General features: G+C 35.7%; 2 protein-coding genes and 1 pseudogene across 5 annotated transcripts; all 3 read left to right on the top strand.

Moving 5' to 3' along the window:
• The first annotated feature begins 1,391 nt into the window (after positions 1 to 1,391).
• On the top strand, positions 1,392 to 5,457 carry LOC114757386 (sulfite exporter TauE/SafE family protein 3-like; annotated as a pseudogene).
• Positions 5,458 to 11,206: 5,749 nt separating this feature from the next.
• On the top strand, positions 11,207 to 14,194 carry LOC114757383 (sulfite exporter TauE/SafE family protein 3-like). 4 transcript variants are annotated; one of them, XM_028946416.1, is made up of 12 exons: positions 11,207 to 11,420; positions 11,665 to 11,824; positions 11,901 to 12,101; positions 12,184 to 12,248; positions 12,377 to 12,404; positions 12,515 to 12,585; positions 12,700 to 12,786; positions 12,868 to 12,918; positions 12,995 to 13,216; positions 13,309 to 13,402; positions 13,507 to 13,647; positions 13,768 to 14,194. In XM_028946416.1, the coding sequence occupies exons 1-12, from the start codon at positions 11,241 to 11,243 to the stop codon at positions 13,842 to 13,844; spliced, it is 1,377 nt and encodes a 458-aa protein (XP_028802249.1). In that variant the 5' UTR covers positions 11,207 to 11,240; the 3' UTR covers positions 13,845 to 14,194. The 4 variants fall into 4 exon arrangements, with proteins under 4 accessions (XP_028802249.1, XP_028802247.1, XP_028802248.1 ...); XM_028946414.1 differs by having other exon boundaries at positions 13,507 to 13,665; XM_028946415.1 differs by having other exon boundaries at positions 12,374 to 12,404.
• A 3,289-nt stretch (positions 14,195 to 17,483) lies between these two features.
• LOC114757384 (sulfite exporter TauE/SafE family protein 3-like) lies at positions 17,484 to 18,580 on the top strand. The gene is made up of 4 exons (XM_028946417.1): positions 17,484 to 17,660; positions 17,963 to 18,122; positions 18,199 to 18,399; positions 18,507 to 18,580. The coding sequence occupies exons 1-4, from the start codon at positions 17,484 to 17,486 to the stop codon at positions 18,578 to 18,580; spliced, it is 612 nt and encodes a 203-aa protein (XP_028802250.1).
• The last annotated feature ends 4,531 nt before the right edge of the window (positions 18,581 to 23,111 follow it).

The following is a 23,111-nucleotide window of genomic DNA, read 5'->3' as shown; positions in this document are numbered from 1 at the left end:
ATGGTTTGGAGAATAACTTCTGGAGAATAATTTTGTAAAAAAGTGATTCTAAGAAGTGAGAGTGTTTAGATAGTTATTATCAGAAACACTTTTTAATATATAAATTACTAAAAAAAACATAAGTCAATATGATAATTACATAAAAGATAGATTATGATATATTTTAATTGAAGGAATAAAATTATTAATAATATATTTTTACCAACATAATTAATAATACATAAGATAATATAATTAATAAATAATTAATATGTGTCTATATTTATAAGATATAAGATTAAATATATGTTTATAAAAAAATAATTGAAGGATATTAAAGTCATATTATTGTTTAGATCTACTTTAACAGACACAATCATACTCTTCATTTGAGTCAAAAGCAGAATGAATTTACTTCTTCTAAAACTATAATTTTGAACCCAAATCATGGTTAATCTAAAACCATGCTTTGTCAGTTTTTTTCTCGTGTTTTGACAACGTTGGAACCAAAACCATAATTCGGGTTTGGTTTTGAAGGTTAGACAAACAGGCCTATTTCTTATAAATGAGAGGACTATCTAAAATATTCTTTCATAAAAAGTTGTGCGAGGACCGAGGGAGCATTCCGCAAAAAAGTATAACTCTAGTTTGAACTTTATGCATATTTCGATGGTTGGGGAAAATTGTGTATAAACATATGTACCTATTGACATATGCGCCTTTAATTTCTTGCACACTGCTGTGATTTTTCTGCGTACACTTTTTATTAATTATTAATACGAGAGTTAAATAATTAATTTATAATAAATAAATATTAGTTAAAAAAAGGAGACAACCTCTTTTTTTCATGATAAAAAAAGAGAACAACTTTCATCGTACGGGTAAAGGATGCTGGGGACTTATCGCATGAAAGGCTGAAAGCCCGAAACGCTTCGGTCTCCAGTTGTTCATTATATAAAAGAGGCTTCTTTAATTCGTAGACTAGCTAGCTAGTATACTTGTTTCCCTCTCAAGTCCGCGTGCATTGAAAATACATTTCTACTGGAAAATATAGCGAGAAAATGTACAAGAGCAACCTGCGTATAACTAGCTTCTGCAGATTTTACGATATTGGTTATCGTCGCCTTTATTTTATTTTATAATTTTTATACTATTGAAATAATAACCTTTTTTTTCTTCATAAATTTGATTATATATACGTGCATATGGCATAACGAGTGATTCTCACTTCTCAATGGCAAGACTAGGCGCAGACTGGCGAGTCATGAGAAAGAGAAACATTGCCGCGCCCATGATTGTGTTGGGTTCATTTGCAGCTTTAGTAATAGCCTCAGCTCAGAGAGAAAAATCCCAACCGACATGTCTGGTCGATCGAAACAGACTCATCATTTTCTAGTTACATCGTCAAAGCCATGGATGGCTTATGGAGAGCTGGCCAATCTGGTTATCAACATGTCTGGCCGTAAGTTCCCTCAAATTATATCCCCTCCCTATAGCTCCGCATGTTTCTCTTTTCCGACACATATCAAACTCACCCTAAAACTTCAAAGCACAGAACATGTAATAGAAAGCATATTAGCATTATGATCTCCCTGGTCAGAATTAACTAACTAAACGTGCTGTCGTTCCAACGATTTCCTAGCTAAGTCCCCCCCCCCTGCTTACACACCCCCACCTTTCGCACGGGGAAGAGATCGATCTAACACACACATCTTTTATGCCATCCACTTTGGGACTTGATCTTGCAACCGCCTTCCTAAAGATCGAGCTATCAAACCATTAACAAGGTTTTGGCTCTTAGCTAAGCTAATACGGGAATGATGAAACTGGAGTTTAACTAACTGTCCCTTTTGTGTTCTGACTATAAAATGCAGGAAATGAAATTTGGATGGCGTATCGTTGCTGGGACGGTGATTGGATCCTTGGGAGCAGCATTTGGGAGCGTCGGGGGTGTTGGTGGCGGCGGCATCTTTGTTCCCATGTTAATCCTCATTATTGGGTTTGACGCAAAATCTGCAACTGCCATTTCAAAATGTAATTATCATTTATAAATTCAAAAAGATGTCGGCTTAAAGTTAATTATCATGGAAAAAAAATTCAAGTGGAGCATATCATAGTCATAAAAAAACACATGATGCTTTCAAAAGATTTACATAATAATACTAACCTCCGGTCCTTAATAATATAAGAGTTCATTTAATTTTTATTTTGATCTTAGATATAAAACTCCAATTCACTTTATCTCTCATATTCATTTATTATTTTTCCAATTTAACCCCTATATTAATAATAGATATAGCCAATATACTTGATTAATAAAGATATTTTAAGAAAGATAATACATATTTATTACAAATAATTAACTTAATTAATTTTTTTAATTTATTTTAAATTAGTCAACTAATTTTATATTAAGGACAGAGCTAGTATTAGATAGAATAGAGAGGTTAGCATGATAATGAAAAAAGGTCATGTTATATATATATATATATATATAATCTATATATATATATTAAAACATCTAAATCACAAACCTTGTTAATTAACAAAATCTTTAACGACAACCCAGAATACGATCAAGAGGAATAACATAGGATCGCAAAATAAACTTCAAACTCGAGCAGGCTTGGAGCATTTGAAGCCCAAAGCGACATGGGTTATGAACTCCTGCTCCCTCAATATCTATGGAAACTTTATACTATTTGCATCTTTTTTTGATCTCGACTTCCTCATGTGACGATCTAAATCCTTTCTATAACCATGATTTTGTAGGTATGATCACAGGTGCGGCCATCTCAACCGTTTACTTCAACCTGAAACTGAAGCATCCTACATTGGATATACCCAATTGACTATAATATGGTGATGCTTATGATGCCCATGATCATGCTGGGGATTACCATTGGAGTAGTTTGGCGTTGTGTTTGCTGACTGGATGATCACTGTGCTTCTAATCATTGTCTTCATAGGTAGTAATTATGAATGTTCATTAGTTTTTCAATTAATCACTTCAACTACTCGATGTTCGTTTTTAAATATGAATGTTCAATTAGGTTTTCTCAATTAATCACTTCAACTACTCGATGGTTCATTTTTATTGTTGGATTTACAGGAACCTCAATTAAGGCATTCTTCAAGGGTATTCACACCTGGAAAACGGAAACCTTAACGAAACAGGTTGCTAGTTTTGGAAAGTTCCTAAGTAGGTAGCGCAAGATCTTTACATTATGCTCTCATATTTTCAAAAATTTTCACGCATATTCAATATAATCAATTTATTGAACCCATGTATGTATTTTTCCACCCCGGTTATTTCTTGTTTTAATTTATACTCATTATAAGCGCAGACACATGAATCTGCTTTAACACTACTTTTTTATTTGTTTTGTTTTCCTCTTATTCTCCTCGATCGCATTTCTTTCTATGCATTTACTGGGCTATGCTAATGCTGTTACATAATGTAGTCTCAATGAGAGAAGCCATCCCCAAATTCATTCAATTCAGACTTATTAAAGTCTTCCATCCGTGCTTAAATAAATAAATCTTTTTTATTTAAAATTGCAGGAGACCGCCACGCTTCTGAAATCTCCTGATGGTTTGTGGATTTAGTATTATTTTCATGAAAGGGTTAACCAAGTAAATCCCCAAATATATTTATATGTTACTGAAACCAAAGTTCGGTTTGTCTTTTCATCCAGGGACGGATTGTGATGAGGAGCCAGAATACAACTCTCTTCCCGCAAAATCTCAAAAAGACAACAGACTACCCCAGGTTTGCGAATTATGTGCAAATCATGTTTGACTTAACAATCTAATTCTCTCTCTCACTCACACACACACACACACACACACACACACACATTTCTTGACCATCCTTGTTTACTTGAACGGAACTATGCTGATTCATCAGGGTCCGATTCTTGGCAACATATATTGGAAAGAGCTGGGATATATCTCCTTCGTCTGGCTCGCATACTTTTTTCTGCAGATTATTAAGGTGACTTTCTCATCTGTTTGGTTGCTGGAAAAGATAGGAGTGGGATAAAATAGGATGATTCATAAAGAATAATAGGAATGGGATAAAATAGGAAGGTTCATAAACAATAAGCGGACTGAAATAATAATGACTATGGACAGATTCTTGTAAAACAAGGACAATGAAATGATAGGGACGTGAGAATAAGTTTTGACATGTGTATATAATTAAAGTCTTACAAATCTAAATTCCCGATTTTTAAGGAAGAATGGCTGCCAAAGGGGACTAGATATTCTCATACGGTGACGCCCGAGTAATCTAGCAGATAATTATATTGAAATAAATCATAAAAAATATGTTTCTATTGAAATATATATGAAATTACCATGGAAACCGGACTACGTCTCTCCTTGCATTCTCCTTCCTTTTACGTACTTTGAGCATTTTCTCGAACTAACCACTCAAACATATTCTTCAACAGACATACACAAGTACATGTTCAACCACGTTTTGGATAGTAAATCTATTACAGGTAGCATATGCATGCACATATATGAGCCGTGGCTTAAAAAGCAGATAGTAAATCACTTTTCTCTGACCTGTTGAAGGTACCGGCTTCTCTAGGAGTGCATCTGTACCAAGCAATAGGGCTTCATCAGGGATGGAGAACCATTCCTTCCAAAGGAGATCAGGGCACAAATTGGCCATTGCACTATCTGATTCTCTCTAGTTTCTGTGCCACCTTAGCTGGACTTATCGGCGGCCTTCTCGGTATAGGCAGTGGATTTGTCATGGGTCCTTTGTTTCTGGAACTGGGAATCGCCCCTCAAGTGAGTATTTAATTCTCATGAACTAAAGGAACTTGGACGTTAAAATTGAAGGAATATAATAAAGGAAATCTAATGGGAACTCCCGGTGTATATATAGTCTTGTATATATGTTGAAAACTTGTGCAGGTGGCAAGTGCCACAGCCACACTTGGAATGACATACTCAGCATCTATCTCTACTGTAGAATATTACCTCCTGAACCGTTTTCCTGTTCCTTACGGTAAACTATGAAAACTACTCATCGATCATCCTTTTTTTATTCACTATTCGCCCGTTTTGGTTCAAGACTGTAAAAGTAATACGCAATTTCACGTTGTGTTTTTTGCAGCTTTGTATCTGACCTTTGTGGCAACAATCGCTGCATACATAGGGCAGGATATCATTGACAGGCTGGTTACAAGATTTGGAAGGGCGTCTCTGATTATATTTGTCCTGGCCTTTACAGTATTTGTCAGTGCATTTGCATTGGGTCAGTGTCTTGCAAATTAAAATTAAAGTTAGAATATATAGTGCAGTATTATTATTGCACTTTTGTTTCTTGCGGGGTTTTCTGAGCTTTCTTTCGTCGGCCTTTTGATGCTTTGGTGGTTTTCAGGTGGAGTTGGTGTGTCAGACATGGTTCAAAAGATTCAGCGTAACGAATACATGGGATTTGAGGACTTCTGCAAGTAGCTACAGGCTCCGATTTAAGGCCTATATATGCCATACGGTTGCTCTTCGCAATCTTCCTGCATCAAGGATTTGTTTACTGGGCTAAGATATATGACAATGATGTTATATTCTAAAATGTGATTGTCCCAAGTTTGATAAAATTTGAACATGATGTTGTGTTTTGGGGCGGTATTATTTGTGTACTGTATATACTACTTCCAATTTTTAATATAAAATTTCGTTTGATTTTTATTTTTTTTCTAAATATAAGACTTCAATCCACTTTCTCTTTCATATTTATCTTTTTTTCAAAGTAATTTTTGTAATAATAGTAATTCTAGCCAATACACTTGATTAGCAAGAATATTTTATAAAAGACAACACTTATTTATTACAAATAATTAATTTAACTAATTTTTTTAATATACTCAAATTAGTCAACTAGTTCTTATATTAAAGCGGAAGTAGCATATGAATAATGCATCATGTAAAATCATATATCCGGTGTAATGTTATGTAAAACCAAATCATTTGCCCATAATGTCTGTCTGAACTAGGCATGGCCTCGTCCGGTGAGTGATCCTGCGGGTACGATCACACGCGCAGCCTGAAACGTCCTCGTTTTTTGTTCCTAAAGAGTGAACTAGGACACAGGATTAGACTTGGGGGGAATTTGAGAACCCTTGAAAGCGCATAAAAAGTTTGTTTTCATATAAGTTGAGATAAAAAATTTTAAAAAACTAATCCGAACACGGCCTTAATGATCAGGAAAACAGGACTAGACTTAAATAGGTAGAAAATAAGACAAAATTTGTAGGGAATTTATTAGGGCCGGAAAACACTGAAGGGATGGACCGAACGCGTTTGCGCCGGACAAGTTCAGAACATGTTGAAACTCGAAATTGATGATGTCTGGTGCCAGATATCTCATGCCCCCGACAGACGCCTGAGAATTCCCATCAATTACTGTTTTTTATTCGTTTGTTTTATTTTGGCTCAAAACCGTAAAGTAATATATGTAACTGGTTTTGTTGCGTTTTGCAGCTGTGTATCTTACCATCGTGGCGGCTTTTGCAGCATGCATAGGGACAGGCTGATTACAACACATGCACTTTTCAAGGGATTAATTAATGGGGTTGTTTATTCATTTAACTTTGGTTGGTGATCGATGTTGTTGATATAAAAATGCTGGGAAGATAAACACTGCAGATTCTTGATCGAGTTCAAAAGAATGCTGTGCAGACCAAAACTGTCTGTGTTAACAGCGACAAGGTTCTTTAATTCTGAATTCCAAGTAGATTTTTCTCAATTAACTAGATATTTTTCCCTTGTGATGTCGTGCACCAATATGATTATAATAATTCAAAAAGTTGCATTTAATCTTTTCTAAACTATGTTATGGATAGAATCCTCGTTGTCTAATTTGTCTTTACTTTACAACTTGAGTGTAATGTTATAAAGATTTATATGCTGTGACAGGAAAAAAAAAAGTATGTGTTTATCCAAATTCCAAAGTAATTTCATCGACACTGAAGTTTTAGGGGCCATCGTAAGACTATGTAGTGTGCTCCTTGGCCAAGTTGATGAACTGTCTGAGTATGTTGACCGCGACAGGACGTTGTTTAATTTTTAATTCCAAGTAGAATTTTTTAAACTAAATATCTCGCTCTTTTGATGACATGCACAATATAAATAATAATTCAAAAAATGGTAGCAAAGCTTTTTAAAAGTTTATGGATAGAATCCTCGTTGTCTAATTTGTCTGTATTTCACAACTTGAATGTAATGGTATAATGATTAAACGGCCTGTCTATAATGTTGTAGACAGAAAAAGAAAACTTTGCATGTGTTTATCCAAGTAATGTCATCATCAACACTGAAATTTTAGGGGCCTGTAAGACAGTATGTAAAGTATGCTCTTTGGCCAAGTTGATGAATATGTGCTTTAACCGTGCCAAGAGATTGTTTAATTTTTAATTTCAAGTAGATTATTTAAGAAAAATTGATTAAAGGTAGCTTTTTAGGAGCTAAAGGGACATGAATTTGAGAAGGTGTAATAACTTATTTAATTCATTTTTAGTGGACACAACTCTTTTTTTACCATGTATAATATGTGCACTGATGTTTATTCTGAAAATTGTTACACACAACTGAAAAGAAGTTAGTTTATTTTGAAAATTGTTACACATAACTGAGAAGAAGTTAATTGAACTCGTTAAAAGTGCATTGCATCAGGTTCATTTGATTAATAAACTACTCAAACACTTTTGATCAGAACTTTCCCTTCTTTTTAAACTAGATATTTTTCCATTGTCACGTCATATGCACGATATAAATAATAATTCCAAAAATGATAATAAGTCTTTTAAAACTCTTTTTCAACTTTCATGGATAGAATCCTTGTTGTCTAATTTGTCTATATTTTTTTTTTTTTGATTGGGGAGAGGACATTACAAAGCTACGAAGCGTCTAAATCAGAAGCTAAAAAAGCAGTAAGAAAATCCGGAGGGGGAACTGAAACACGTAATGCCTTCAGCTGCTCCTAGCGCTCGTTTAGTAAGACAATCTGCCGCTTGGTTCACTTCGCGGTTGCACCATTCCACTTTCACTTCCCAATCCTTTGCAGCCCACGTCTTGATTTCTGTCACCAGAGTATACTACAACTTATAATACTACTTCCGGTACTCAATACAAGAATTAGTTAATTAATTTGAGTATATTAAAAAAATTAGTTAAGTTTGTCATTAATAATAAATAGGTGTTGTTTTTTTAGAATATCTTTACTAACAATATATATTATTAGCTAGAATTACCATTTAATGAAATATTTAACACATGTAACTATTATAAAGACTATTTTAAGAAAAATAAATAAATATAATTAAGAGATGAAGTAAATTATCATCTTATATTTAATACCAGATTTAAAATCAAACTAATTGTTATATTAAGAATCGAATGTAATATTATAGAGGGCTTGTCGATAATATTGCAGACGGAGGAAAAAAAACAGTTCGTGTATTTGTGTGTCCAAGTAATATAATCAACATCAAAGTTTTAGGAGCTTGTAAGACTATATATTAATAGTATGTACTACCTCTGGTGCTTAATATAAGATCTTGTTTTATTTTTATTTTGATCCTAAATATAAGACTTTAATTCATTTTGTTTCTCATATTCATTCATTTTTTTTTCTAAGGTAGTCTTATAATAATGGTAATTCGATGATCCAATATACTTGATTAGCAAAAATATTTTAGAAAAGACAATATGTATTTATTACAAATAACTAATTTTAATCTATTCAAATTAGTCAACTAACTCTTATATGAAGGATCGGATGTAGTATATATTATGCTCCTTGGCCAAGTTGATGACTCTGAGCTTCCAATATCATTTTCACCAAAGTAGCTTTCCAATCCAAGGGGGCCAAAAAAAAAAAACACGCGATCGTGCAGAAAAAGTCGCTTCAAGTATAATTTAATAACCAAAAGTTTAATTTATAATCATAAAGAAGAATTTGATATTCAAAATTGCTTGTGATCATTTCTTAAAATAAACAAAAGATTTGTTAAGTGAAGCGGTTGGAAAATATTCGTTCCTGCAGGCCAAGATACTTCGAGTTACGCGGATTGATCCGAACAGCTAACTGATAAAAATTGTTAATTAATTGTTTTATGGAAAAAACCTACTTTGAAAAATATTAATAAACCTTTAAATTTAATAAAAATGACTGTTCCCTCGTGAGTTTGCAATAAAACAAACCAAGATTTGAATTTCTTATTGAGAAATGTACTTTCATGTCTAATACTCGATCAGTGCCTCAAATATAATTTTTAATAAGAAAATATCTATGTGTGGCAACAAAAAAAAAAAATAATATACGTGTTTGAATTATCATCGAGAGCTAGAGTGTCCATGTGCAGTGCACGTGAGAGGTGAGCTCGGTCTGAACGTAAATGATCGATTATATCAACACATTTTATGTTCACTGTTAGGATTAGGACAGCTTTTCTACAACCAACCTTGTTCTTTTCAAAAGCTAATAATATCCCAATTGTCTATACAATAACTAATTTAATTTGTTTACAAAGCATTATTCATTTCTTTAAATTTTAGTATTGCAAAGCTGTGCTGTTTTTGGATGTTCAAGTCATTCAACTGATACTGTGCAAACCTGAAACTAATACTACCATTTCAGCGTCTGTACTTAATTTTATGACCTCAGATCGTATGTATGATGTTGCTCACAATTTTAATTAATAGTGACATTAGACAACCTTATAAAATATATAAGACTGAAAATGTACCTTTTCAACCACTTGGCATGGAAGTTGGGCTAAGAAGAAAAAACAACTTGGTGTAGAAGTAGCTAGATGTCATATCAGGGCAAGGTGGCGCCCCCTAATGGTCTGAAAATCCATAAGCATACAATGAACGAGTGAAGTCATGAAACACTATAAAAAATAAAAATAAAAAATTCCAAATGAAGGATAAGCTTTTGAGGATCTAAACAGAACTGTCGTCTAATAATATGGATTCATGACACTTTTACATAAAAATACTACGCTAGCATATATCATCACCTCCCACTAATTAAGCAGCCCTACGAACAAACAAAAACGAAAGAAAGATTTTTAAAATGATAAAGCAAAGGAAAGGAGTAGAAAATGATAGAGGAGGCGGCAGATCTGATTGGAGAAGGGGGAACCCATAGCATCGGGTTGAATTTGATTGGAAAAAGACAGGCCAACCTTTTCTTTTTAAAAAAGAAAAACAATGTGGACCAATCACAAAAGATTTCGTGATTCAAGAAGAGAGGTTATTGGGTAAAAAACCTTACAAGATCTACGTTTTCGGGAGGATGTAATGTAAGGGCTGGTAAAAACAAAATAGGGAAAGCACAAAAAGAATGATAGAGTTGACCGAAGATAATTCTACATTGCAACTGGTTCAGATAAAATGATAAAATCTGAATGAAGCAAATAACTTAGAGCCGTTGGATTCATAGAGTGGAGAAGATGTATTTTCCCACGTCATTGATCGATCAGATGGACAAAATGAACTTCTAATCTTCCCTCTCTGAAATGAAATCCCTTGAAGCCTGTGGCTTGTTGCTGGTGTGCATCAGTCATGGATGGTTTTCATCAAAGCTAGCTAATTAAAAATAATCTCTTTGGTGCGATCGATTTCGATCGTCCCAGCGATGATGTGTTGATAGGAATATAGTTTGGATAGGCATTTTAGGATCTTATAAACGTACGTGTATGCTGATAGGATATATATATACATATATATAATGCTTTTGTATGTATTATGTTCGTATTTGCTGCTGATATGCGAATAATGTTGGCTGCACCTAATTTCTATTTATATATGTATATATATTTGTATATTTACAGATTGAAGTTATAATTAAAAAGACATGCACGTGAATCATGGGACTAATTAATCATTGTGATCCTTGTTTGTAATTCTACGTATAGTATTCATATGCATCCACACTCTAATTTCAATCGTCCTTATGTTATTATTATTATAATATAAAATATGAGTCACGTGATCCTGCACAATTACTGTTAATTCTTGACCTGTTTTTTTTTTTTTTAAAATGTTTTTAACCCCAGGAGTTGGGTATAATTTTATATAATAAAATGATGATTCGGGAATCGGGATTGATGCTGATTAGATCTTCATGGGAAAAACCTTGCCTCTATATAAGAAAGAGCAAGAGCAGCGACTGGTTCTCACTCACTCCGACCTCAATGGCTCCAATCGGAACAGATTGGCAAGTCTGGCAAAATATGTCCATGGTTGTCTTATTCCCTTTGTTCCTTGCTCTAGTTATTGTTTCGGCTCAAGCAGCAAGAGTCCCAAGCGAGACACATGGTTCGAACCAAACAGATTCATTCTCTACTTATCTGGTCAAAGCCATAGATTTCTTATGGGACCCTGCTCGATCTGGTTATCAACATGTCTGGCCGGTAAGTTTCTCATCTCTCCTTGCTATCAAAGAAACTTCTCTAAAATGACGATGATGCCTCATCTCTGTCGTGTTAAAAGTTGTATTTTCTCTCAAGCGCGCTCTGAAACCTCAACGTTTCGACTCATGTAATAGGAAGCATGTTGCTACTAAGTTGTGTGATCTTTTAAGGTCCTAAATGTTTCTGTTCCAATGATTTCCCAGCTTTGATTATTACTCTTGCGTTGTAACTATTAAATATGTAGGAAATGAAATTTGGGTGGCCAATCATTGCTGGGACGTTCATTGCATCCTTAGGAGGAGCATTCGGGAGCGTCGGCGGTGTTGGCGGCGGCGGTTTCTTTGTTCCGATGTTGATGCTGGTCATTGGGTTTGATCCAAAATCAGCAACCGCCATTTCAAAATGTAAGATTCAATCTACATATATCTTTGTGACATGACAGGGCATTACGATAGATATACTTAGAAAATGGTCTTGCAGGTATGATCACGGGGGCAGGCATCTCGACTGTTTACTTCAACCTGAAGCTGAAGAATCCTACGTTTGATATACCCTTAATTGACTATAATATTGTGCTGCTTATGTTGCCCATAATCATGCTGGGGATTACTACAGGAGTCTATTTCAGTGTTGTATTTGCGAATTGGATGATCACTGTTCTTCTGATCCTTATCTTTATAGGTAATGAAATGTTCAAATAGGTCTTTACTGTTTAGTTATTTGCTTCATCCATATGCTTCATTTTCTATCCGGGCCCCTACAGGTACCTCAATCAAGGCATTCTTCAAGGGTGCTGACACCTGGAAAATGGAAACCAAAGTAAAACAGGTTCATATATCTAACCAGGCATTCATGCATGTGAATCCTTTTGCCTGGAGAAAGTCAACCATCCCTAGACTGAGTTAAATATAGAGTTAATACTTTTTTTTCTTTTTCTTTTCCTTTTTTAATAGCAGGAGAGCGCCAAGCTTTTCGAGTCTTCTGGTTCGTGTATTTCTTAAAGGGTTAATTTTGTGCACGCTCAATAGTATCTTTATATTTATATATGACAGAGAGAGAAAAAACTAGATTGGCGCTTTCTGTCTTTTATGCAGAAACGGCTAACGGGTTAGCAGGGTACAGCTTGCTTCCTGCAGGGCCTCAAAAGGACACTAAAAAAACTCAGGTTTGCAAACTATAAGCGATCATGTTTGACTTAACATCTCTCATCATAATCTGTCTTTTTCTTTTAATTAAATCCTGACCCTTGTTTACTTGATCAAACTATTGATTGATTCAGGTTTCCATTATTGGCAACATTTATTGGAAAGAATTCGGACTTCTTTGCTTCGTCTGGCTCTCATACGTTATCCTGCAGATTGCCAAGGTCACTTTCGGCTTTCCCTACATCCTCCCCTCTTTCCTTTGAACATTCTCTGAAACTAACAGTCAAACATGCTTCTCACAGACTTACACAGCTACCTGTTCAGTCACGTTCTGGATAGTAAACTTTTTCCAGGTAAGAAAACTATATGCATGTCCAAGGTATGGCTTAAAATGAAGAACCATCGCTTTAATTTTGTGATATTTTGCAGGTACCGGTTTCGTTTGGAGTGTATCTGTACCAAGCAATAGGCCTCTATCAGGGATGGAGAGCTATTCCTTCCAAAGGAGAAGAAGGCACTCGTTTGCCATTGCACCATCTGATTCTGGCCATTGTTTGCGCTCTGTCCGCCGGAATTATCGCTGGCCTTCTCGGCGTAGGTAGTGGATTTGTCATGGGTCCCTTATTTATGGAACTAGGAATCGCTCCTCAGGTAAGTTTGCCTTCTTTTTGTATATGTTAAGGACATTACGTGGGAATTCACAAAGCGTGTTAAGTTATTCATGTCGAAAAATGGCGCTGCAGGTAGCCAGTGCCACGGCTACGTTAGGAATGGCATTCTCAGCATCTATATCTGTTGTGCAGTATTACCTCTTGAACCGTTTTCCTGTTCCTTATGGTAAATTGTGGCGTAATATTCATCGGTTTCTGCTTTTTTATTCCTTTGTTTTGGTTCAGAAATCAAAGTAACATGAGATAATGATTTGGTGTTTTGTTTTGCAGCTCTGTATCTGACCACTGTGGCAGCCATTTCAGCGTATTTAGGGCAATATGTCATTGATAAGCTGGTTAGATTATTCGGAAGGGCGTCTCTGATTATCTTTGTTGTGGCCTTCACCGTATTTGTTAGCGCAATTGCATTGGGTAAGTGTCCTGCAAGAAGTTAGGCTGTGTATTATTGTTTTTGTTTTTGATTTATTATTTTTGACTGATTGGCCTTTCGGTGCGTTTTGTGGTTTTATGGTTCTTTGTTTGTGATTATAGGTGGAGTTGGTGTATCAGACATGATTGAAAAGATTCAGCAGAATGAATACATGGGATTTGACGACTTCTGCAGATAGATTCCTTCACCGCATCGTTGCATCTAAAGTTCTAAAGGCCACGTTGAATATGATTCTTGCAGTTGAATGTCTTCTTTTTTTTTTTTTAATGCATGGCAATGAACATATGTAGCGAGTCCTCTAATTTATGGGTTAGGAGTGAATTCGGCAGTAAGACTTAAATGGGCAGAAAAAATAAGACAAAATTTGTAGGAAATTTATTTGGGCCGGATAATAGTGTTGGGGTGGACTGAACGCATTCGGCCCGGACAGGTTCGATATCCCATGCCCCCGTTTATACGACGGGGCTGAAGCATTTCCATCACCTACTGCTTTTTATTATGATGGTAAGAAAAATTGTTTTTTATATACCTTGGGCCTTGGCCCAGTTGATGAATCTGCGCAGCCATTTCATTTTGCAAAAACAAAAATGCCATGTACCGAAACAATCGCTCTAAGTACAATTAATTGCCAGAAGTTTGAATTATACGCATAAAATGATGAAAAGGAATTTAATATTCAAGATTGCTTGTGACCATTTCTTAAAATAAATAAAGACTTGTGAAGTGAAGCAGTGGGAAATACCCGTTCCTGCGGCTCGACATGCTTCGCTATGCAGACAAGCAGTGGGAAAAATGCAAAGGCCAGTGAAAACAAAACAGGGAAAGGACAAAAATTTTGATAGAGTTGACTTTGACTAAAGTGGTATGGTAATTCTCCCAGTAGATGCTCGCGTTGGTTAGAAAAAGGAAAACTAGACCAGATCCGTAGGATTGACCCGAAACCAAAGACTCAGGTTTTTTTTTTAAAAACAAAAATTTGGGTCTAACTGATGGCAACAACACGGGGGATTTTGACCCAATGAGAAGTCGGGTAGCCCATTGAACTGGGCGGATTATTTGGATCACTTTTTTATGCAAAAGACAAGAAATTGAGAAGGAAGAAGATTATCGGATAAAAGCAGAAGAAAGGAGAGAGAATAAAAACTGTGGCAGAGCTGGTAATGACTCAATTCAGATTAGTTCTAAATCCTCTAATTGCAATGAGGTAGGTCCAGAAAATCACACAAAAAAATATTCAAAATTTGTTTGAAAGCAATTCACATTTATTTTTAATTTTAAATGCACGATCTTCTGAGAATTTCAGCCGCTGAGGAGATATGATTCTGAGACGACTGTTGAATCATGAATGATGATGCCTGTTAAACGCTCGGGAAAATGAAAGAAAATAAGGAAGACAAAAAAGACAAAAGAAAAGCGAAAGTTGTGTCCTATCAACCCCCATCACACGTGAAAGAGGAGGTTGACACGTATAAATGAGACACTGAAATAGGTGGCTGAAACGTATAAATGAGACTGATTTTATACACTTGAACACTCGACGCACCTATCTAAGATTTTGCTTTGGATTATATATTGTTTTTATAAAAACAATAAATATTTTTACATATTCTAATTAAATTAATTTAACTATCACTATCCTTAGTCTTTACTGCTCTCTCAAGCCTATTAATTTGTGGGGTTTTAGTACCTTGGCTACTGATTCAGAGATAAATGATAAAATTTGAATGAAGTGGGCCACACCAATTTCTTTTCGGAAATTCTAGGGCGCAAGGTGATTTGTCATTACTAACAACGGATACCTTTGACTAAACAAAAGCGATTTCGTCCTAGTGATGAAGGGTCGGTATATGTATGCTGATACCTGATAGGATGTGCGCGCGTGCTTGCGCGTGTATAATGCTCTTATATGTATTCTGTTGGTATTTGCTGCTGATGTGAGCATGGATCCATGAGAGGATATGTGTGTGTGTGAATATATATATATATGTATACATGCAAATGTATGCACCTGAATCAGGGGACACGGATGGGACTGATCAATGGAGTGGTCCGACTTGATGACGTGCGCCCACCTGCACATATGTACCCAAAAGCCAGAGCAGAGGTCAGAAAACGCATTAGTGACAGTAGTGAGCTCCTTCAATTTTCCCCACAGACTGGTGCTAGCTTTGATGGGACTCCGAAGCTCAGATCATATACTGACGTGGAAAGCTATCCTCGAAACGAACGGCCTCCAATCACTTGCTTCTGCCTTGTTTAGACAAAACTAACTGGTCATCCTTGTTCCTATAATTCTTTTTTAATCATACACGAACTGCATGAGATTATAAGTTACAAGTTCACTGGATTTTATTCCTGGCTAATTCTACGCTCGGTATTTACATGAGTCCACTTCAGTTTCAATGAGCATCGCATTTTCTTTGATACATAACCATCATTATATATATAATTATTAGGGTTAAGGTGCACCCAGCACCCCCATGTATTTAGCCAAGTGCACCCAGTGGCCTGAAGTAATTTATGGTGCAAATTTGCCCTCAAAGTAATTAAATCAGTGCACCGGTATCCCATGCTAACAGATCTGTTAGTTTGACCATTAAATTGATGAGTCAGCACAAATTTGACCAGAAAATCTGACGTGGCATGTCTAATAAGAAGGTGATGTGGAATTTTTTCGGGGTTAAGGTGCATCTAGCACCTCCAAGTATTTTTCCAGGTGCACCCAGTGGCCTAAAGTAATTTATGGTGCAATTTTCCCCTCAAAGTAATTAAAATGGTGCACCGATATCCCATGCTAACAAATCTGTTACTTTGACTGTGAAATTGATAAGTTAGCACAAGTTTGACTAAAATAATCTGACCTAGCATGTCTAATAAGCAGGTGACATGGCTTTTCTTGTTAATTCCATTGTTTTGTCTGAATATTACTCCTCTAGTCTTATTTATAACGCACTTCCAGTATGTCTCACACAGACCAAGGAAAATCCTAAATTTCATTAACTCTCATTTAAATTTTAATGACTTTCCAACTTTATTACTATTTAATATACATTATACCTCATATAAACAAAGTCAATATAATAATAAATGAGGGGTAAATTTGTACATTCATACAAAAAATTTCTCTCAGTGCTTTATAAATAGGACCAAAAAATATCTTTTCTCTCCACCCTATAAATAAGATTAGAGGAGTATCTCTGAAAAAATTTCTTACTCTGAAAAAAATTCCAAGAGCCGAAGAGAGCATTTACTGAACAGAGAAAACAAAGCAGTGGCAGACGAAAAAAATTCTACATCACCTGCTTATTAGACATGCCAGGTCAGATTATTTTGGTCAAACTCGTGCTGACTCATCAATTTCACAGTCAAAGTAGAGATCTGTTAGCATAGGATACCGGTGCACCATTTTAATTACTTTGAAGGCAAAATTGTACCATAAATTACTTTAGGCCACTGGGTGCACCTGAAAAAATACTTGGGGGTGCTGGATGCACTTTAACCCCAAAAAAATTCCACATCACCTGCTTATTAGACATGCCACGTCAGATTTTCTAGTCAAACTTGTGCTGACTCATCAATTTAACGGTCAAACTAACAGATCTGTTAGCATGGGATACCAGTGCACCAATTTAATTACTTTGAGGGCAAATTTACACTACAGATTACTTCAGGCCACTAGGTGCACCTGACTAAATACATGGGAGTGTTGGGTGCACTTTAACCCTAATTATTATATAGAAGAAGTAAGAGCATAACTGGTTCTCTCACTCACTCCTCAATATGGCTGACCAGAACAGACTGGCAAGTCTGCAAAAACATGTCCATCACTGTCTTTCTCCCTCTGTTGCTAGCTTTAGTTATTGTTTCGGCTCAAGCAAGAGTCCCAAGCGACAAATCTGGTGCAAACCAAGCAGACCCATTCTCTACTTTTCTGGTCAAAGCCATGGATTTCTTATGGATCCCTCGTCGTTCTGGTTATGAACACGTCTGGCCGGTAAGTTCCTTGTACCTCCCCGTCCTATCAAAGAAACTTCCTAACATGAATCAGCGGGGTATCACCTTTCCTTTTGGTAGTAGGTTGATCTTTGTTTTTCTTCCTCACCCCTTTAAGGACGCCTCATCTTTATCGGGACGAAGGCTGTGTTTCAGTAGATAGCTATCATTAAGCTCGTGACATGTTTTCTCTCAAGCTCACTCTAAAACCTCAAGGTTAACGACTCATGTAATAGAAAGCATGTTGCTGCTACTAAGTCGTGTCTTTTAAGGTCAACTTTGATTACTCACTTAAATATGCAGGAAATGAAATTTGGATGGCCAATTATTGTTGGGACGTTGATTGGATCCTTGGGAGGAGCATTTGGGAGCGTCGGCGGCGTTGTCGGCGGCGGCATATTTGTTCCGATGTTAATGCTGGTCATTGGGTTTGATCCAAAATCAGCAACCGCCATTTCAAAATGTAAGATTCAATCTACATCTTGGTGACATGAGTTGGGCATTACGATGAATATACTTACCAGAAAATGATGTTGCAGGTATGATCACGGGGGCTGGCATCTCCGCTGTTTACTTCAACTTGAAGCTGAGGCATCCTACGTTTGATATACCCTTAATTGACTACAATCTTGTACTGCTTATGTTGCCCATAATCATGCTGGGGATTAGTGTAGGAGTCTCTTTGAGTGTTGTATTTGCGAATTGGATGATCACTGTTCTTCTTATCATTATCTTCATAGGTAATTAATGTTCAGACAGATGTTTACTGTTTAGTTACTCGCTTTAACTCAATATATCCTCACTTGGCAACATCCATATGCTTCCTATTCTATCTGGGCGCCTTCAGGTACCTCGATCAAGGCATTCAAGGGTGCTGATGCATGGAAACAGGAAACCAGAGTAAAAAAGGTTCACATCTGACCACGCCTTCACTCAAGTGAATCCTTTTCCTTGGAAGTTACCGTTCTGATTAGGTTGCTGCATTTCGCTAGTCCCAGGTTTAGGGGAAGTCAACCGTCCCTGGACTGAATTACTGTTTTTCTTGTTTGTGAAGTTGCAGGAGACCGCCAAGCTTTTGGAATCTGCTGGTTCGTGTATTTATTAAAGAGTTAACCTAGTGCATGCTCAATTATATTCTGATAATTATATATTACTAAGAGTGAAAAAGAACTAGATTGGTGCTGCTCCTTCTTATGCAGAAACGGCCAGTGGGTTAGCAGAGTACAGCTGTTTGTGATTATAGGTGGAGTTGGGATATCAGACATGATTGAAAAGATTCGGCAAAATGAATACATGGGATTCGACGACTTCTGCAGATAGATTCCTTCACCGTATAGTTGCTTCTAAAGTTGTTAGGTCATGCTGGATATTACTATTGCAGTTGTATAACAATGAAAATATGTGGTGAGTCCCTCTAATTTATGGGTTGCGAGTAGAAAAAATAAGACAAAATTTGTGGGAAATTTATGTGGGCCGGATAACAGTTTTGAGGAGGACTGAGCATTTGGGCCGGAGAGGAGCAATTTCTCATGCCCTTATATATACGAACGGTGCTGAAGAATTTCCATCAATTAATGTTTTTTATCATGCACCTCGGCCCAGGCGATGAATCTGCGCTGCCATATCATTTTGCCTAGAAAAAAAGACGTACAGAAACAGTCGCTTCAGGTATAATTTAATCTCCAAAAGTTTAAATTATACACATAAAGAGTAATTCAGTATTACCTCCGATCTTAATCATAAGATCTTGTTTATAGTAGTATTTAAAATGACTTGTGATCGTCTCGCAAGATAAATGAAGACTTGTCAAGTGAAGCGGCCGGAAATATTCGTTCCCGCGGAATCGCGGATGCTGCACGACGTGTAGTCGTGTCACCTGTGTAGATTGAGATTTGAGGCGAGCGGCTAACTGATAAAAATTGTTTTCTAAATTAATTATTTTGTACAAAAAACTATGCTAAGAAAAAATGTTCATACTTTTCATTGATATGAGTATATTAAGAAAACTTGTTAAGTTAGTTATTTGTATTTGTAATAAATTAAATAAGTGTTATTTTTTGTAAAATATCCTTATTAATAAAATATATTAGCTTTAACATTTGATAAAATATTTAATATGCCCAACTATTACAAGAATTATCTTAAAAAATGAATAACTATGAGAAATAAAATAAATAAAATCTTATATTTAAGATCAAATTAAAAATCAAACTAATTTTTATATTAAAAACAATACATTCATTTTCTGAATTATAAGTGAGCGCCGGAGAGCACATGATCAGTGCATGTGAGACGTGGCGCATGGCCTGAACGCAACTGATTGAATACGCCAACACGTCAATATTTTTATCCTCATTATTAGGACTACAAAAAACTTGTCTGCATAACCAACCTTTGTTTTGCAAGAGCTAATAATAATTCAGTAGTAAAGTATTCTATCTATGTAAGCAATCATTGATATTTTAAAAACCATTTTTCATCTATTTTAATCCGACGCGGCTCCATTGCAAAGATGCCCTGTTTTTGGATGTTTGAATAATTCAACCGACATTAATTACAAAATAGTATCATCTTTGTCATTAGTATAAAATTTAGTTGAATAATTTAAGAACATTAAAAAAAATTAATTAAGTTAGTTATTTATAATAAACAACTATTATCTTTTTCAAAACATCCTTGTTAACCTTTAACACGTGTAACTATTACAATGATTATTTTAAAAAAAGTAGACAAATATAAAAAATAAAGTGAATTGAGATCTTATATTAGAATCAAATTAAAAATCAAATAAACTGTTATATTAAGAATAAAAGATAATATTAATTAGCTTTCGGGGATTTAGAGAGAATAGTCATCTAACATGGGTTCATGGTAATTTTACATGTAATATTACCCTAGCGCTTACGCGGCGCACGCGCACAATTTCGCACAAACTAACAAAAAAGGAAAGAGATTTTCAAATGATTAAAGGAGTGTTTGGAAGACCGATAAATATTTTTCAGAAGCACTTTTCTGCTAATTGAGATAAACTCCTCCACATATTTATCTCATACACTGTAAAAATATTTTTAAAACTATAATTTTGATCTTATTCAAAGGAACAGAGGAGAGAACGATTATCGGATAAGAGGGAACTTGTGGCGCGGGGGTCGCTTGAATTTAATGATTGGAAAAAGACATGCCACCCCCCCCTTCTTTCCTTTTTTTCTTATTAAAAAACGTGGACGCAATCACAAAAGATTTCGTGCTTCATGAAGCAAAATTATTGGATTAAAAAACACAAAATCTCATGAAAAATGTAAAGGCTGCTAGAAACAAAATAGGAAAAGGACAAAAAATGATAAAGCTGACTGAAGTAGTAATTCTACGTATATAGTAAATTGATAACTAGACTAGATTGCAAGGTTGACCCGACCCTGGCTACAGTTTTTGGGTCTAGTTGGTGGTAGCCCCAAGAGAGGTTTTGACCCAATCATAAGTCGGGCAAGCCATTGAGCCAGGTGAGATTATTTGAATCACTTTCTTTCTTTTTTTTTTCCCCAATCCAAAAGACGTAGCAAAATTGAAAAGGAAGAAGAAAGATTATTGGAAAAAAGAAAGGAGCGAGAATAAAAACAGGAGAGTTGAAAAAACTTACCATGGAAGAGATTAAGTGCCCTCCTAAAAAGATTTTGATAAAAAACGAAATGAATGAGTATTTAGAAGCGAAGATATGAAAGAAAGAAGAACAAGATGATTTTAGGAGATTTGTTTTTCAAGCTGTGTTGAGAGGGAGGGGGAAACAAAAGAGAGTCCATGAGAAACTCAAGCCAGAAAGAAGGAAAACTGAAGAAGAAAAGGCTGGCTTTTGCTAATGAGATCATGGGGATTTGAACCCTCTCAGCGTAAATTAGCATAGATTAATCACAAAGATCTTTTAGTTTGAAATGAGGCAGGTCCGGAAAATCACAGAAATATTAAAAAATTGTATGAAAATGATTCACATTTAGTTTTAATTTTTAATTTTAAAAGCACCATGAAGTGGCATTTTGTGAGGTGTTAGATTGACCTTAACAGGGATACAGAGAATTTCAGCCGCCGAGGAGATACGGTTCCCAGACGACAGATGAGTGATGATGCCCGTTAATGAACACTCAAGAAACGAAGGAAAATAAAAAACACAACCAAAAAAAAAAGAAAAAGAAAAACTGTGCCCATCACGCCACATCACGCGTGGAATAGGAGGTTGACACGTATATATATCCACTTGAAACCCTCAACGTGAGATATATAACACTTGGATTGGGTGCTCGTCAGTTTTGATAAGCACATAATATTCATCAGATTTGGACAGTGCAAATTTGATTTTAATTTTTTTAAAATAATTATTTTAATAAGTATATGATAAAAAATAAAGATAATCTCTTAACTATCATTCTTTAAAAATATACTTTTTTATTTTTAAATAATTATTTAAAAATATTAAATCTGGACCGTTCAGATTAGATTTGGACGACCCAGATTGCTCATCAGGCACTGAATGCGGACGCGAGATATATACCGATCCATTTAAGGCTTTGCTTGGATAGTGGATCAAAGATGAATGACAAAATCTGGATATATATGAAGAGTGAATGAAGTAAATAACTTTCTGGCCAAAAAAGAAGAAGAATGAAGTAAGTAACTTGAGCCTGTCTCTATATATATATATGAAACGTGAAAGAAGTAAATAATCTCTTTGCTGCGATTTCATCCCAGTGATGATGTATGTATGCGTTGGTGTGTGTGTGTGTGTGTTATATGATGCCTTTGTATGTATTCTGTTGGTATTTGCTGCTGATATGATCATGGATTGTGTGATCAATAATCTCTGCACCATAGGATGTGTGTGTGAGCGTGTGTGTGTGTATATATATGCACGTGATCATAATGGGAGATGGATGGGACTGATCAATGGAGTGGCCCCGACATGATGACATGCACATGCACATATATACCCAACCACCAGACTAGAGGTTACCAAACGCTTCAGTGACAGTGAGCTGGTTCAATAATTCCCCCCCCCCCCCCACACATAATGATGCCAAGTTTGACACGGCCTTTCAAAGCTCAGCTCCATTATTTGCTGACGTGGAAAACTATCCTCCAAACGAACGGCCACCAGTCACTTGCTTCTACCTTATTTAGATAAACCTAATCATTGCTCATCCTTGTTCCTCATTCTTTTCTAATCACACACTAACTGCATGAAATTATAAGTTAACTGGATTTTATTCCTGGCTAATTATTCTGTGCTCAGTATTTACGTGAATCGACCTTGATCCATTCCAATCAGCATTGCATTTTCTTTGATGCAGTTAATTATTATATAGAATACGAGTAACGTGATTGTGCATTCTTGACCAGAATTTTTAAATGTTTTTAACCCCAGGAGATCGTGGCTGTAACTTTATATAATATATTGATCATTGAT

Source organism: Neltuma alba, unplaced genomic scaffold, assembly GCF_004799145.2.
Source record: "Neltuma alba isolate B1F8T4 unplaced genomic scaffold, ASM479914v2 tig00010593_pilon, whole genome shotgun sequence".
In the NCBI taxonomy this organism is placed as follows: Eukaryota; Viridiplantae; Streptophyta; class Magnoliopsida; order Fabales; family Fabaceae; genus Neltuma; species Neltuma alba.
This window is presented reverse-complemented; position numbering and strand designations above follow the sequence as displayed.

Bases quoted from the DNA above. Each gene is read 5' to 3' on its own strand.
- LOC114757384 (XM_028946417.1), top strand. From the start codon at position 17,484: ATGTCCATCACTGTCTTTCTCCCTCTGTTGCTAGCTTTAGTTATTGTT. The intron at 17,661-17,962 runs GTAAGTTCCTTG...TTAAATATGCAG, and splicing joins GTTATGAACACGTCTGGCCG to GAAATGAAATTTGGATGGCC. The intron at 18,123-18,198 runs GTAAGATTCAAT...ATGATGTTGCAG, and splicing joins AGCAACCGCCATTTCAAAAT to GTATGATCACGGGGGCTGGC.
- LOC114757383 (XM_028946413.1), top strand. From the start codon at position 11,241: ATGTCCATGGTTGTCTTATTCCCTTTGTTCCTTGCTCTAGTTATTGTT. The intron at 12,586-12,699 runs GTTTGCAAACTA...TGATTGATTCAG, and splicing joins AGGACACTAAAAAAACTCAG to GTTTCCATTATTGGCAACAT. The intron at 13,217-13,308 runs GTAAGTTTGCCT...ATGGCGCTGCAG, and splicing joins AACTAGGAATCGCTCCTCAG to GTAGCCAGTGCCACGGCTAC.